Source organism: Rhinopithecus bieti, unplaced genomic scaffold, assembly GCF_001698545.2.
Source record: "Rhinopithecus bieti isolate Rb0 unplaced genomic scaffold, ASM169854v2 scaffold_19901, whole genome shotgun sequence".
NCBI lineage: Eukaryota > Metazoa > Chordata > Mammalia > Primates > Cercopithecidae > Rhinopithecus > Rhinopithecus bieti.
Genome location: NW_016809629.1, coordinates 308,356 through 323,403, shown reverse-complemented (window position 1 = coordinate 323,403; position 15,048 = coordinate 308,356). Strand labels below are relative to the sequence as shown.

Below are 15,048 nucleotides of genomic sequence, written 5' to 3'. Positions count from 1 at the left end.
GTGCCAGGAAAGCAAGAATCATACCATCCAGGTCTCTTACTGGCTCAAGATTTTGGAATGGTAGTATAAGTTTAAAATATTATGGTAAAGCATCAACAGGAAAATTCAAAAGGTTATTAGAACTGAATCACCCACAACACTATACAATGCCAGAAGAGATACATATAGTGCTTATGCACCATAACTGTAAATAATTAGAAAGGGGGTTCCCAGACTCTATCTGGCACACAAAATAATTATTGATACTGATATAGAAATATGCCTAGGAGTTATCCCTATGTGGTTATTTAGGTATGAGGTTTGTCCTTTTTTTAAATTTAGTTTTTCATATTCATGTCCTATCTTCCTGGGTACACTATAAAACTCCTTAAAAGTTATACTCAACCTCTCTATATCTTTACCCCAAACCTAGTGCAGTGCTTTGTACAATGTGAGCATGAAATAAAAACCCACTGACTGCCTGATACACTCAGTCCTAGGTATTTGAAGAGGAAGTTCCCTGCTAAAGTAAAAAGAAGAAGGGAAATCCTCAAAACAAGTAAACTAGAAAGCAAAAGTGAAAGCATTGTGTGAACACAGGTAGATACTCTATAGAAGTCCACAAATCTTAGCACTTCTGAATAGGAAAATGGTTGTGGTTTAGCTAAGTTTGAAGAGTCCTTGTGGTATATAAAAGAATGTCTATAAAAATTTTACTTTTACATCTCAAGTGTCAAAACAAAATTTGCCATCTTACTTCAGCCCAATTCGCTGATGATGGTTCAATTTATCTTCATTTTTTCTGAGATCTGTACAGAAGATAAATAAAGATAAATAAATTGACATGTTAATTTAATGCTTTTCAGGGGAAAAATGCTAAACTCAATGACTTTTTATAAAGAACCACCTGGGGAACAAATACACTGAAATGACTGAAAACACAATGAGAAAAAAATTTCAGATATGAAGAGCTACATAAAAGTGACTCTTCAGGGCTGGGCACGGTGGCTCACACCTGTAATCCCAGTACTTTGGGAGGCCAAGGCGGGCAGATCACGAGGTCAGGAGTTTGAGACCAGCCTGGCCAACATGGTGAAACCCCATCTCTACTGAAAATGCAAAAAATCAGCCAGACACGGTGGTGTGCCCCTGTAATCCCAGCTACTTGGGAGGCTGAGGCAAGAGAATCACTTGAACCCGGGAGGTGGAAGCTGTAGTGAGCCGAGATTGCATCACTGCAATCCAGCCTGGGCAACAGAGTGAGACCTTATTTCAGGAAAAAAAAAAAAAAAAAAAACCAAAAAAACAGAATGACACCAAATTTTACTAACTACAGCAAAAAACAACCTTATAAGAACCAATATGGTTTAATTTATTCTAAAAGTAGCAGTAGTAACAACAACTTCTGAATGTTTTCTGATTAACTAGGTTTATTCATATTTTTTTTCTTTCACTCTCTCATTCCATTAGTACTGAGTAGTAGATTTGTGCAGTCATTGTGCTAAAAATCCTGTTAAGCCGGGTGCAGTGGCTCATGCCTGTAATTCCAGCACTTTGGGAGGCCAAGGCGGGAGGATCATGAAGTCAGGAGTTTGAGCCCAGCCTGACCAACACAGTGAAACCCCATCTCTACTAAAACTTCAAAAATTAGCCAGGCACGGTGGTGCGCACCTGTAATCCCAGCTACTCAGGAGGCTGAGGCAGGAAAATCGCTTGAACCCAGGTGGCAGAGGTTGCAGTGAGCTAAGATCACGCCACTGCACTTCTGGGCAGAGAGAGCAAGACTCTGTCTCCAAAAAAAAAAAAAAAAAAAAATCCTGTTGAAAGGAAAACTATTACTGTACTTGCATTTTTTAACTTAAAAATTGTCATAACATCCCATATTAAGTCTAAAAGTGACTTAGTTCCATTCAGGTGTCCCTTTATTGGGCATGAGTCCAGCTGTGAGCCTTGTTAAAGAAACAGCAAGATAAACATGCTTAAAAGCAATTCCTACAAGCCCCCTTATAGTCACAAATACACACATTCACTCTGGAGATATAAAATGGAGAAAAATAAGCATCTTTATGAAACATAGAGCACTTAATATTTCCTATGGTTGTGTGCACACAGAAAACACTAAGGTATATGACTAAAACTGAAGTGGAAATATTGAGTGTGTTATATAGATATAGTTATAGATATCAATAGTTGTATTACCTGTGAATTGTAAAATAATATAAAAACCAGAACAGTTGATCCTTGACACTCCCAAGAGCTGCAACTCAATACCTCCAAGAAACCCACAGATTCTTGACCCCTTTAGCCAATCATTTCTCTCATATAAGCTGTCTATACCACAAGCAGCAAAGCATAAACCCCCTATGAGATGCACATGTAGAGTTCATTCTCTAGCAATGTGGCTCACACAAATTCCTAACTTAGTAATATTACTAATCATGCCTCATAAGAGTTGGTTACCATTTTTAAGTAGTACTTACTATATACGAAGCACTCTGCTAAGGGCTTTACATACATTATTGCATTTAATCATATGAAGCACAAATACCCATTTTGTAGGTGTGAAAACTGAAGCAATAAGGTCATCCACTCTTAAAAAGGTAGTGGAGATGGGATTCAAAGCCAGGTCAGTCTCCAAAACCTGCCTACCTAACTACTGGACTGCTTGCAAACAGCTGAACTCACAAATACTAAATCCCAAATGCCAAGGATACGCTGTAATGAATTCATATGTGTACATACACCCATGAACAGTATAAAGAGATACATTACACGCAAAGGATTACTATATTTAAGGAAAACGTTTTATATTACTTGTTAGGCTCTATTTTTATCTTTTTTTTCAAAGCAAAAATCCCTTTAAAACCATTACAAATCTCTTACAGAATCTTTCTCAATGATAAATAACTTAGCTTTTAATCTGATACAAGATTTTCTTGCTTAAAATTTTATTAAAGAAATAAAGGGGGCCGGGCGCAGTGGCTCACGCCTGTAATCCCAGCACTTTGGGAGGCTGAGGTGGGCAGATCACGAAGTCAGATCGAGACCATCCTGGCTAACACGGTGAAACCCCGTCTCTACCAAAAAAAAAAAAAAAATTAGCTGGGTGTGGTGGTGGGCGCCGGTAGTCCCAGCTACTTGGGAGGCTGAGGTAGAATAGCATGAACCCAGAAGGCAGAGCTTGCAGTGAGCCTAGATCACACCACTACACTCCAGCCTCGGCAACAGAGCAAAACTCCATCTCAAAAGAAGAAAAAGAAATAAAGGCAATTTAGATATTTGAAAACTCTGCAAATGATAACTATTTCATTGCTTTTAGGTCAAGAGATTGGTTCTTGGTCTTTTTTTTTTTTTTTGGTGAAGAGATTGGTTTTTTGTTTTTTTTTTTTTTTTTTTTTTTTGAGATGGAGTCTCACTCTGTAACCCAGGCTGGAGTGCAGTAGCACCACCTTGGCTCACTGCAACCTCTGCCTCCTGGGTTCAAGCAATTCTCCTGCCTCAGCCTCCTAAGTAGCAGGGATTACAGGTGTCTGCCACCATGCCTGACTAATTTTGTATTTTCAGTAGAGATAGGATTTCACCACGTTGGCCAGACTGGTCTCGAACTGCTGACCTCAAGTGATCCGCCCACCTCCCAAAGTGCTGGGATTACAGGCATAAGCCACCATGCCTGGCCCTGGTTCTTGGTCTTCTTAGTTTTCTCTGAGTTAGTTACAAACCTAAAAATGTTTATGATGGTAATATAAACTATACCCTATATCTACTCTACTGCAGAGTTAAAAAGAAAATCTTATCATTTGTATCTGATTGAGAATGGATTTTTCAATTTGAAGTTTGTTAGAGCACTAATGGTACTTCAGGACCATATTTAACCTGGAATTAGTGACCTACAGTCATACTCACCTTCTAGTGTTTTAATTCCTTCATCTACAAACTTCCTTGCAGCAGATGGACTACAAAAAGAAAAGCATTACTTCAATATTGGGTGAAACTTGGGATTCTTGTAACAACCATGTCTTAATAGTAAGAAGAGTTGCTATTAAGCTAAACAAGACCTGCTAAAATGTTGCATGGCTACTTTGGTAATGTTCAACTTTATCCAAAGTATGAATTATTGAAGCGTCAATCATTAGGAAGACAACTATGAACTCAGACATGAAAAAGATGTCTAAACGGCTGCTGTGCCCATGTACAGATGGCACTTGAAAACCATTCATTCATTGAACTAAGATTTACTAAGGGCCATTATGTGTCAGATACTCTTCTGGGTGCTGAAAATGTAGCAGGAATAAGAATGTAAGTGGGTAGATAGAGACAACAGATAGTTACATAAACAAGAAAAATATCAGGTGGATAAATTAAAATAGAATGATATGACAGAATGGCTGGGTCCTACTTTAGACTGAGTGGCATAAGGCCTTTGAGATGATATCTAAGCTAAGGTTTGAATGACTAAAGAACCAGCTATCTAGGGGATCAAAGAGAAAAACATTTCGGGAAAAGGAAACAATTAGTGCAAGGGCCCTAAGGCTGTCATGAGCTTGGCCTGTTGCATAGATGCATAGAGTGATGTAAGTGATGGTATGAGTGCTATGGAGCACTACACAGGTATTACACTCTGCTGTGCTTTTAGAGTCATGGTGATAGGTTTGGATTTTATTCTGAGTGCAGTGGAAAGCTATTAGAAGACACTGCACAAAGCAATGACAAAATCTGATTTAGGTTTCTAAAATATCACTTTATTCATATAAATAAATCACAACATCAGAAATGACTAAAGATGCTCTTATAGGATGGGGGCAGAAGGAACCTTACTGACTAACCCAACTTCTCTCTTATTTCATAAGGAAGGACACTGAAACCTAGAAAGATGAAGCGATTTGCTAAGGTCACAAATCTAGCTGGTGCTAGCACTGGGACCATTACTCAGATTTCCTGACATTCTTCTCACCATACCAGTTTATAGCATAATAAAGCAGGAGCGGGGAACAGAAAGAAAAGGATACACACAAATATAAACATGCAAGCACAACAGTCTGACGCCATAGTGTTTCGGGACAAATAAACCTATATCATTCAGTAAGCTGTGCAAATATCATCACATTATATTGTGATATAGAAACTGATACTGATGTTAGTTAGGAAGGCAATGCAGCATAGAAGAAACAGAACTGAACTCGGAATCAGAAGATATGGGTTCAAATCTGGCTCTGCCATGGTTACTCATGTTCTATATTCAACTTTCAGTTCTCTTGCCTGGAAAAAAGGGATAACAGATGCTCTCTAAAACACCTTGTGGTTCACACCTATAATCCCAGCATTCTGGGAGGCTGAAGTGGGAGAGGATTGCTTGAGGCCAGGAATTCAAGACCAGCCCAGGCAACATAGGGAGACATCTTCTCTACAAAAAATAACAAAAATTGGCCACACACGGTAGCACAACCCTGTCGTCTCAGCTACTCAAAAGGAGAACTAAGGCGGGAGAGTCACTTTACCCCAAGAGTTCAAGGTTACAGTGAGCTATAATAGCACCACTGTACTCCAGCCTGGATGGCAGAGTCAGACCCTATCTCTAAAAAAAAAAAAAAATTGTAATTCTTCTAATGAAAATTTTAAAATGGCCTTGAGTCCCCAAGGAGTCATGCTCATTTTCAATATACTAGGTTTAAGAATTTAATATGTTTTAGAATAACTTTCACTGAAAATGCTGCCATTTAAAGAACAAATCATTATATTTAAAGGAATGCCCCATGCCATAAAGATGAGAGCACTAAAGTCTTTTTTTTTTTTTTTTTTTTTTTTTGAGATGGAGTCTCGCTCTGTCGCCCAGGCTGGAGTGCAGTGGCCGGACCTCAGCTCACTGCAAGCTCCGCCTCCCGGGTTTACACCATTCTCCTGCCTCAGCCTCCCGAGTGCCTGGTACTAGAGGCGCCCGCCACCTCGCCCGGCTAGTTTTTTTTTTTTTTTTTTTGTATTTTTTTAGTAGAGACAGGGTTTCACCGTGTTAGCCAGGATGGTCTCGATCTCCCGACCTCGTGATCCGCCCGTCTCGGCCTCCCAAAGTGCTGGGATTACAGGCTTGAGCCACCACGCCCGGCCCTGAGAGCACTAAAGTCTTAATATTTCAATGTTAATCTTTACTTCAGCCAGTGTCAAAAAAGCCCCCCTTGGTACTAGCTCAAATTTTAAGATAATAATCCCTTCATTTAAAAATGCCTGAAGCTGGGCAAGGGGGTGTGCACCTATAATCCAAGCCTTACTTGGGAGGCTGAGGAGGAAGAATCACTTGAGCCCAGGAGTTCAAGACCTGCATGGGCAATATACCGACCCTGTCTCAATAAAAAATAATTAAAAAAAAAATTGAGGGCTTGTTCCAAATTCATGAGGTGCTATGATAAATATCATGATAAATATAAATAGAAACAAAAGAGGCCAAGAGGGAGCAGGAAATAGATGCACACGGAGCAAGTGGTAGTGGAGTTCAGAGGAAGGAGAGGTTCTTTCTGGCTGGCGAACCAAACTGGTTTCATGAAGGAGGTAACATTTGCCTTGGATGGGGCCTTTACAGTAGAGGCATTATCTGAAGAATCAGCCTCAGATCTTAAGCTATGGAAGGGTGAACCGTATGGCTAAGGTAGAGAGGTGGTGAAGTACAGGTTTTGAGAAACAAGTAATTTACTTTGGCTAACAAGAAAAATAAGCCAATTGACGACTGTGTCTGCTTAAAAAATAGTTCTTACCCAATGCCACTAACTCGAGTCAGGAAATTGATGGATGAACTCGTATCATCCTGCCGAATCTTTAAGAAAAGAAAAAAGTCTGACAATAATTTAAGAATGCTTCGAGGACTTAAATGATCTTATTGGAAACATATCAGTCTGCTAAAAGACATGAAGAGCTATTTACATTTGCCTGGATGACCCACACAAAATTATTCACAGGTAACCTAAGGAGTAACAGGTGAATAACAGAGTAACTGAAGACGTCTTATCTCTAACTTATCCAGTACTTTTAAAAGGTCTATTCATAACAGATCAGAAGTGATATAATTACTATCATAGGGGTGAAATAAAACCATAAAAATGCTTGGGAGAGTTTAAACACAGAAATTCTAAAAGATGGCCGGGCACAGTGGCTCATGCCTATAATCCCAGCACTTTGGGAGGCCAAAGCAGGTGGATCACGAGGTCAGGAGTTCGAGACCATCCTGGCTCACATGGTGAAACCCCGTCTCTACTAAAATACAAAAAATTAGCCGGGCATGGTGGCGGGCACCTGTAGTCCCAGCTACTCGGAAGGCTGAGGCAGGAGAATGGCATGAACCCGGAAGGCGGAGCTTGCAGTGAGCCGAGATCGCACCACTGCACTCCAGCCTGGGTGACAGAGCAAGATTCCGTCTCAAAAAAATAAATAAATAAATTTTAAAAGATAATGATCTTTTAGTCAAAAGTTTATAATCTCTTTTCTGAATAGTACTGAAAATGATGAGCCAACTCTACTACAGGTGTTAACAGTCGCTTAAATGCCACATAAAACAAGTGAACATTTTATAGAAACAATATTCAAAATTTTAAAGATACAATAGTTAAAGCCATCAACTCCACTCACCTCATTTCCTGTGAGTCTCACTAGAGTGAATGGCATCAGTCACCCTGCAATGATGCTACATAGTGGCCATAAAGGCAGATACTATAATTAATGAAGTAAACAAGTTAAAATTTTACCTTTTCCAGTTTACGTAATTTTCCAGTTGCTAAAAACTCATCAATCTTTTCAGCAATTTTTGTTCCTACTCCAGGCTACATGGAAAATTAGAAATATAAAAGTCATATGAATATAATGCTTACCAAATCATTAAAAGATAAAGTAAAAGCAGAAAATGAAAACAAATGAATACCAAGTGATAAGGTTTGAAATAAAGGACACAGAAAATTGAACCCCAGTGAAAATAAATTCTCCCAAAGACAGCATGCTTACATGAATGACAAGAGGGAAACTCTGACAAAATAATTATAAATATATCTTATTTAAAATTAACTTTTGTTATAGAAAAATTAGAATATACAGAGTTGCATAAAGAAGAGCATTCACTTCTCAGTTTCATTACCCTGAAAAGTAAAATCATCCGTAAACTCATTCCCCAACATTTGGTATATATTATTTGACATCTTTTCTGCTTACAAATATAGGCAGAATTAGTTGGGTGATGTACACACTTTGTTCTTAATACATCATGAGCAAATTTCTATACCAATAAATAAATAAATCCAACAGTATCTTTAATGGCTGCACAGTACATCATTGTATAAATGCATAATAATTTAATTAGCAAATACCGTCCAGGTAAACATGTATATTGTTTCCAATTATTTGACAGTATAATAATATTCATAAAATTCCTTGGAACAGAGGTTGTCAAGCTTCTGCATACATCAGCATCACATGGGGGCACTTGTTAAAACACAGAATGCCGAGTTCCACCCTAGACTTTCTCATTCACCATGTCTGGGGTAGGGCCAAGAATATGCCTAAGTTCTCAGGGGACGCTGATGCTGCTGGCCTAGACACCTCGTTCTAAGAAGCACTGCTCTGGAACTGCACATTCCAACATGGTACACTAGCCACATATGACAATTTAAGTTTAGATTAATTACAATCTAAAATTCCATTCTTCAGTCACAACATCCACATTTCAAGAACTCAATGGCCAAATGTGGCTCGTGGTTGCTGTATTGGGCAGCACTTCTCTAGAATCTAAGTTTTAGGAGAGCAGAGATCCTGTCTTTTCATTGTTTTATCCCTAGTGATTGGCATACAGGTGATCAAAAATTATGAATTAATGAATCCTAGTAGTTACACATCTCTATTAGTTTCCTTAGGAAAACGATGTCAAAGTGGAATTGCTAGGTCAAAGGATATATACATTCTGACAAAGCAGCCTTCGGAAAGGCTGTAACAAACAACACTTTCATGGGCAGTAAATGAGTGTTCTTTTTTTCACATCTTTCTCCACACTGCATGTATTTGATGGGCACTATATAGTGTCTTGCTTAATTTGCAACTTTGGTATCAGTAATACTGAACTTTTTTTCATGTGTATTGGTCCTTTTTAGTTAAACATTCAGCATGCTTAATAACAGGTGTGCCAGTTATTTCTGACTGCCTCTTAGGCCTAAGTTCACTCATCAATATTCTTGATTTATTTAATGTTTAATAAATGTCCCCAAATTACTGAAAGCATATTCAAGCTTGGAAAATAGCAATTACCAGATAGAAACGAACAAAAGATTTAGAAAGCAGAAGAGATTAGAAAAAGGAAATTACTCAGGCTCATTTCCTGTATCAGAAGCTTTTAAAGGGTAATTATTTTCCCTTTACAGATAGCGCTACAATAATTTTACTCAATAACATACTGACCTCAAGCAATTTAGACCCAAGCTACTTTCTATACCTAACATTAAGGAATAAAAGGCAAACTACTCATTCTGGAAATTTCAGATTTCTAGAATTACTGAGAAGTAATAGATTAGATAATCTAAGAAATAAGAATCTATTACTTCTATTACTAAGAAGTAGCAGCTCTGTGATTCTTAAATGATTGTGAAAAGGAACAATGATGAGATTTTTACATCCAGTCTTGTGCAAAAGGAATTTTGGATACCTTTGTACTCTTTTTAGGAATATACCATAAGTGCAGATTTGAGATGAAGTGTATCAGAGCTTTTCAGAAGCTTTTCTCTAAGAAATGAGCAGGCTATTTGCAATAAACATAAAAAAGGAAGTACTGTAGGGATAAAAGAGGAAGTGAAAGGAAGCAGGAGTAGTTCCTGAGACTATCAATGGGTCAGTTCACCAAGACAGAAACTCAGAACTAAAGTTTAACGTATTTATAACTTACTTGGCTAGTCTATTTAAGGAGGATATACTGATGCTGAGAACTGTCTATGCCACAAGGATTTAAAGCCTATATATCAGAGCATGATTTGTACTGAGTAACAAAGTCAAGGTTAAGATGTGGCACATGTTGAATGTGGACAAATTGTCACTAAATTACAAGATGTCCAAGATTATGGTAACGTTATGACTCTGAAGGGCAAAAATATAATGGCAATTATAGGCCAGGCATGGTGGCTCACACTTGCAATCCCAGCACTTTGGGAGGCTGAGGCAGGAGGATCACTTGAGCTCAAGAGTTCAAGACTAGCCTGGCAACATAACAAGATCCAATCTCTACCAAAGAAATTTTAAAAAGTAGATAGATAGATAGATAGATAGATAGATAGATAGATAGATCCGAGTGTGGTGGTGCATGCCTGTAGTCCCAGCTACTCAGGAGGCTTAAGATGGGAGGATTGCTTGGCTGGAGATCAGGGCTGCGGCATGCCACCACTGCACTCCAGCCTGAGTGACAGAGCAAGATCCTGTCTCAAAAAAAAAAAGGGCAATTATGGCTCATCTCCTGAGAAGGTTAAAGAGAATCAAATATTAATACTTAAATTCCAGAGAACGTTTGTGAAACATTAATAGGCAAAGAACAAAAGAAGGTGATAACTATCAGGACCTGGACTAATCAAAAGTCATCTCAGGCTGGGCGCAGTGGCTCACAACTGTAATCCCAGCACTCTGGGAGGCTCAAGGCAGTGGATCACCTGAGATCAGGAGTTTGAGACCAGCCTGGCCAACATAGTGAAACTCGGTCTCTACCAAAAATACAAAAATTAGCTGGGCGTGGTGGCGCATGCCTGTAGTCCCAGCGACTCGGGAGGCTGAGGCAGGAGAATCACTTGAACCCCAGAGGTGGAGGCTGCAGTGAGCCAAGATCGTGCCACTGCACTCCAGCCTGAGCAACAGGGTGAGACTCTGTCTCAAAACAAACAAACAAGTCATATTAATTTGACATCTTTCACAAAAGATGAATAAGATATGGTCCTTAAATTTGAGGAACTTTGAATCATTTAGTAAGATTTAGATGAGACAACAATCTGACTATCAATAGATAGACCATCTCAGGATATTCTTAGTGATATTACAGGTTGAGTATCCCTAATACAAAAATCCACATTCCAGAATGTCCAAAATCTGAAGCATTTTGAGTGCTGACATGACACTCAAAGGAAATGCTCATTGGAGTATTTTGGATTTTGGATTTTCGGGTTATGAATATTCAACCATATACAAATATTCCAAAAAGAAAAAAAAAAATCCAAAATCCAAAATACTTCTGTTCCCAAGCATTTCAGATAAGGGGTATTATATTACAAATTAACAAGGGATGTGACCCTCTAGAAACTGTGACACAGTACACAAGGCTTCGTGGAAATCACAGAGAACAGGGCTAAATGCCATAAAATAAAAGGGGCTTAATCATGTGCTTATTAGTAAGATCTCTCTGGGGAACACGCACTCTAACTAACTCACACAGGTTCCTACACTTGGGGATCAGAGAAAAATAGGTGGGGACCAGATATGCTAGTGCCACTTGGTCGCCCTTCTTAAAAACCAACACTCAAGTTGAAATTCAATGTGAGTGCATGTATATATTGTAACAGAGAGGAAGAAAACTGTAATTACAAATATTTTTAAAAATTTTAACCCATCTTCCCCCAAATGAAAACATTTTGAGCTTGAAAAAGTGTGTATGAAATAGCATGAATGTCATTCCAAGAAATCAGGAGTAATGAAATCAGCCTATGTGGGTCAAGGCCGCTTCAGACAGGCAAGTTTGGTTTGGTGGAAACCCACCAAATTTGTACAAGTGTGAACTCTTCGATCAACATGCTACCTAACTTACCAATTTCTTAGCTTCAGCTCCACTCTTTATTTTGTATGGGTATTTTGCTATAACAGATGCTGCTTTTCTATAAGGAAAGAGAAAAAGGAAAACCAATTAGAAATCCAGCAGGGCCTTCATTTTTCTTAAACTGGAATATATATACAAGCAAATATCTATGCTTATGGTTTCACCAAGATAACTAATTTTCTTTTTTTTTGTTTTTTGTTTTTTTTTGAGATGGAGTCTCCCTCTGTCACCAGGCTGGAGTGCAGTGGTGTGATCTCGGCTCACTGGAACCTCCGCCTCCCAGGTTCAAGTGATTAACTTGCCTCAGCCTCCCGAGTAGCTGGGACTACAGGCGTACATCACCACACCCGGAGTTTTTTGTATTTTAGTGGAGATGGTGTTTCACCATGTTGGCCAGGATGGTGTCAATCTCCTGACCTCGTGATCCACCCGCCTTGGCTTCCCAAAGTGCCGGGATTACAGGAGCGAGCCACTGTGCCTGGCCTAATTTTCTATCTCCATATGAAACTTAAAACTCACATAAGCTAACAGACCACCTACTATATGTCTAGCTTTTTTTATTTTTTTTGAGACGGAGTTTTGCTCTTGTTGCCCAGGCTGGAGCGCAATGGCGCGATCTCAGCTCACCACAACCTCTGCCTCCTGGGTTCAAGTGATTCTCCTGCCTCAGCTTCCCGAGTTGCTGGAATTATAGGTGCCCGCCACCACACCTGGGTAATTTTTTGTATTTTTAGTAGAGACGGGGTTTCTCCATGTTGGCCAGGCTGGTCTCGAACTCCAACCTCAGGTGATCCACCCGCCTTAGCCTCCCAAAGTGCTAGGATTACAGGCGTGAATTGCTGCTCCCAGCCACTTTTTTTTTTTTTTTTTTTTTTTTTGAGACGGAGTCTCGCTCTGTCGCCCAGGCTGGAGTGCAGTGGCGTGATCTCCCTCACTGCAACCTCCGCTTCCTGTGTTCAAGCAATTCTCCTCCCTCAGCCTCCCGAGTAGCTGGGATTACAGGCATGCGCCACTACGCCTGGCTAATTTTTTTGTATTTTTAGTAGAGACAGGGTTTCACCATGTTGGCCAGGCTCATCTCGAACTCCTTACCTTGTGATCTGTCCACCATGGCCTCCAAAAGTGCTGGGATTACAGGCATGAGCCAGCGCGCCTGAGCTATGTCTAACTTTTAAAGTATCTTGAAAAGCTCCACATTTGAGAATAACTGAATTTAAACCCTATACGTCAGAGTATGATTTGTACTGAGTAACCAAGTGACTTGTTTTGATCTGTGCTGACTAACAAAGTGATTTAAATTGTATACATAACACTCAAGGGATGGGGAGACTAGCTATCTTTCTTTCTTTGGGAGTAGAAATTATCACTGGGTCCCCTTTTATAAAATAGCCAGTTTTTAGAAATTGTTCATAATTCCCTCATAAAAATGTGCCACATTTGAATTATTAGACACCAGATCTGCTTATGGATACCTATTTTATTTTTTTTGAGATGGAGTCGCCCAGGCTGGAGTGCAGTGGTGCCATCTCGACTCACTGCAGCCTCTGCCTCCCAGGTTCAAGTGATTCTCCTGCCTTAGCCTCCTGAGTAGCTGGATTACAGGTGTGTGCTTCCACACCTGGCTAATTTTGTACTTTTTTTTGCACAGAGTCTCGCTCTGTCGCCCACGCTGGAGTGCAGTGGTGCAATCTAGGCTCACTGCAAGCTCCGCCTCCCAGGTTCACGCCATTCTCCTGCCTCAGCCTCCCGAGCAGCTGGGACTACAGGCGCCTGCCACCTAATTTTTTGTATTTTTAGTAGAGACGGGGTTTCACCATGTTAGCCAGGCAATCTGCTAACCTCACTTGCTAAGATCACCTTGTGATCTGCCCGCCTTGGCCTCCCAAAGTGCTGGGATTACAGGCATGAGTCACTGTGCCCCAGCCAATTTTGTATTTTTAGTAGAGACAGGTTTTCACCATGTTGGCCAGGCTGGTTTCCAACTCCTAACCTCAAATTATCCACCTGCCTTGGTCTTCCAAAGTGCTGGGATTACAGGCATGAGCCACAGCATCCAGCCCTTGGATAGCTATTTTAAAATTCGTAGTTTCAAATTGTATTCCCTTATGTCCCCGCATCAATTTATTTATTTTTTAAATGGAGATGGGGTGTTCCTATGTTGCCCAGGTTGGTCTTGAACGCCTGGGCTCAAGCCACCCACCCGCCTTGGCCTCCCAAAGTGTTGGGATTATAGATATGAGCCACCGTGCCTGGCCCCTGTATCAGTTTTTAAAAATTGTTTCCACCTTTCCGCCCCCTAGTGCTGCTGGGCCTGCAGGTCTCTGTTCCACAGGATGGAGTTTGTTAAAGTTGTTAAGAATAAGGCCTACTTTAAGAGATACCAAATGAAATTTAAAGATGACAGGATGGTAAAACTACTATGCTCAGAAATGCTTGGTAATACAGGATAAAAATAAATACAACACACCCCAATATAGGATGATAGTTCATGTAAGAGATATGATTTGTCAGATTGCTTATGCCTGTATAGAGGGGGATATGATAGCCTGCGAAGCATATGCACATGAACTGCCAAAATACGATGTGAAGGTTGGCCTGACAAACTATGCTGCAGCGTATTGTACTGGCCTGCTGCTGGCCCACAGGCTTCTCAATAGGTTTGGCATTGGACAAGATCTATGAAGGCCAAGTGGACGTGACTGGCAATGAATACGATGTGGAAAGCATTGATGGTCCACCAAGTGCCTTTACCTGCTATTTGGATGCAGGCCTTGCGAGAATTACCACTGGCAATAAAGTTTTTGGTGACCTGGATGGAGTTTTGTCTATCCCTCACAGTACCAAATGATTCCCTGGTTATGATTCTGAAAGCAAGGAATTCAATGCAGAAGTACACCAGAAGCACATCATAGGCCAGAATGTTGCAGATTACATGCACTACTTAATGGAAGAAGACAAAGATGCTTACAAGAAACAGTTCTCTCAATACATAAAGAATAGCATAACTTCAGACATGATGGAGGAGATGTATAAGAAAGCTCATGCTGCTACAGGAGAGAATCCAGTCTATGAAAAGAAGCCCAAGAAAGAAGTTAAAAGAAGAGGTGGAACAGTCCCAAAATGTTCCTTGCTCAGAAGAAAGATCGCATAGCTCAAAAGAAGGTAAGCTTCCTCAGGGCTCAGGAGCAGGCTGCTGAGAGCTAAACCAAACAATTTTCTATGAGGATTTTTCAGATAAAGACAATAAACTTATGGACAGAAAAAAAAAA

At 40.0% G+C, this 15,048-nt stretch overlaps 1 protein-coding gene and 1 pseudogene across 3 annotated transcripts in view; one reads left to right on the top strand and one right to left on the bottom strand.

The window, feature by feature from the left end:
• The window catches only part of POLB (DNA polymerase beta), a 33,851-nt gene that overhangs the window by 15,181 nt on the left and 3,622 nt on the right, over positions 1-15,048 (bottom strand). For all 3 annotated transcript variants that reach the window (XM_017889856.1, XM_017889857.1, XM_017889858.1), the window contains exons 3-7: positions 11,771-11,837; positions 7,704-7,778; positions 6,720-6,778; positions 3,883-3,932; positions 737-788 (exon numbers count right to left, since the gene is read on the bottom strand). In XM_017889856.1, the coding sequence (XP_017745345.1) occupies positions 737-788; positions 3,883-3,932; positions 6,720-6,778; positions 7,704-7,778; positions 11,771-11,837 (303 nt within the window). The remainder of the gene's footprint in view (positions 1-736; positions 789-3,882; positions 3,933-6,719; positions 6,779-7,703; positions 7,779-11,770; positions 11,838-15,048) is intronic.
• On the top strand, positions 13,988-15,013 carry LOC108540715 (60S ribosomal protein L5 pseudogene; annotated as a pseudogene).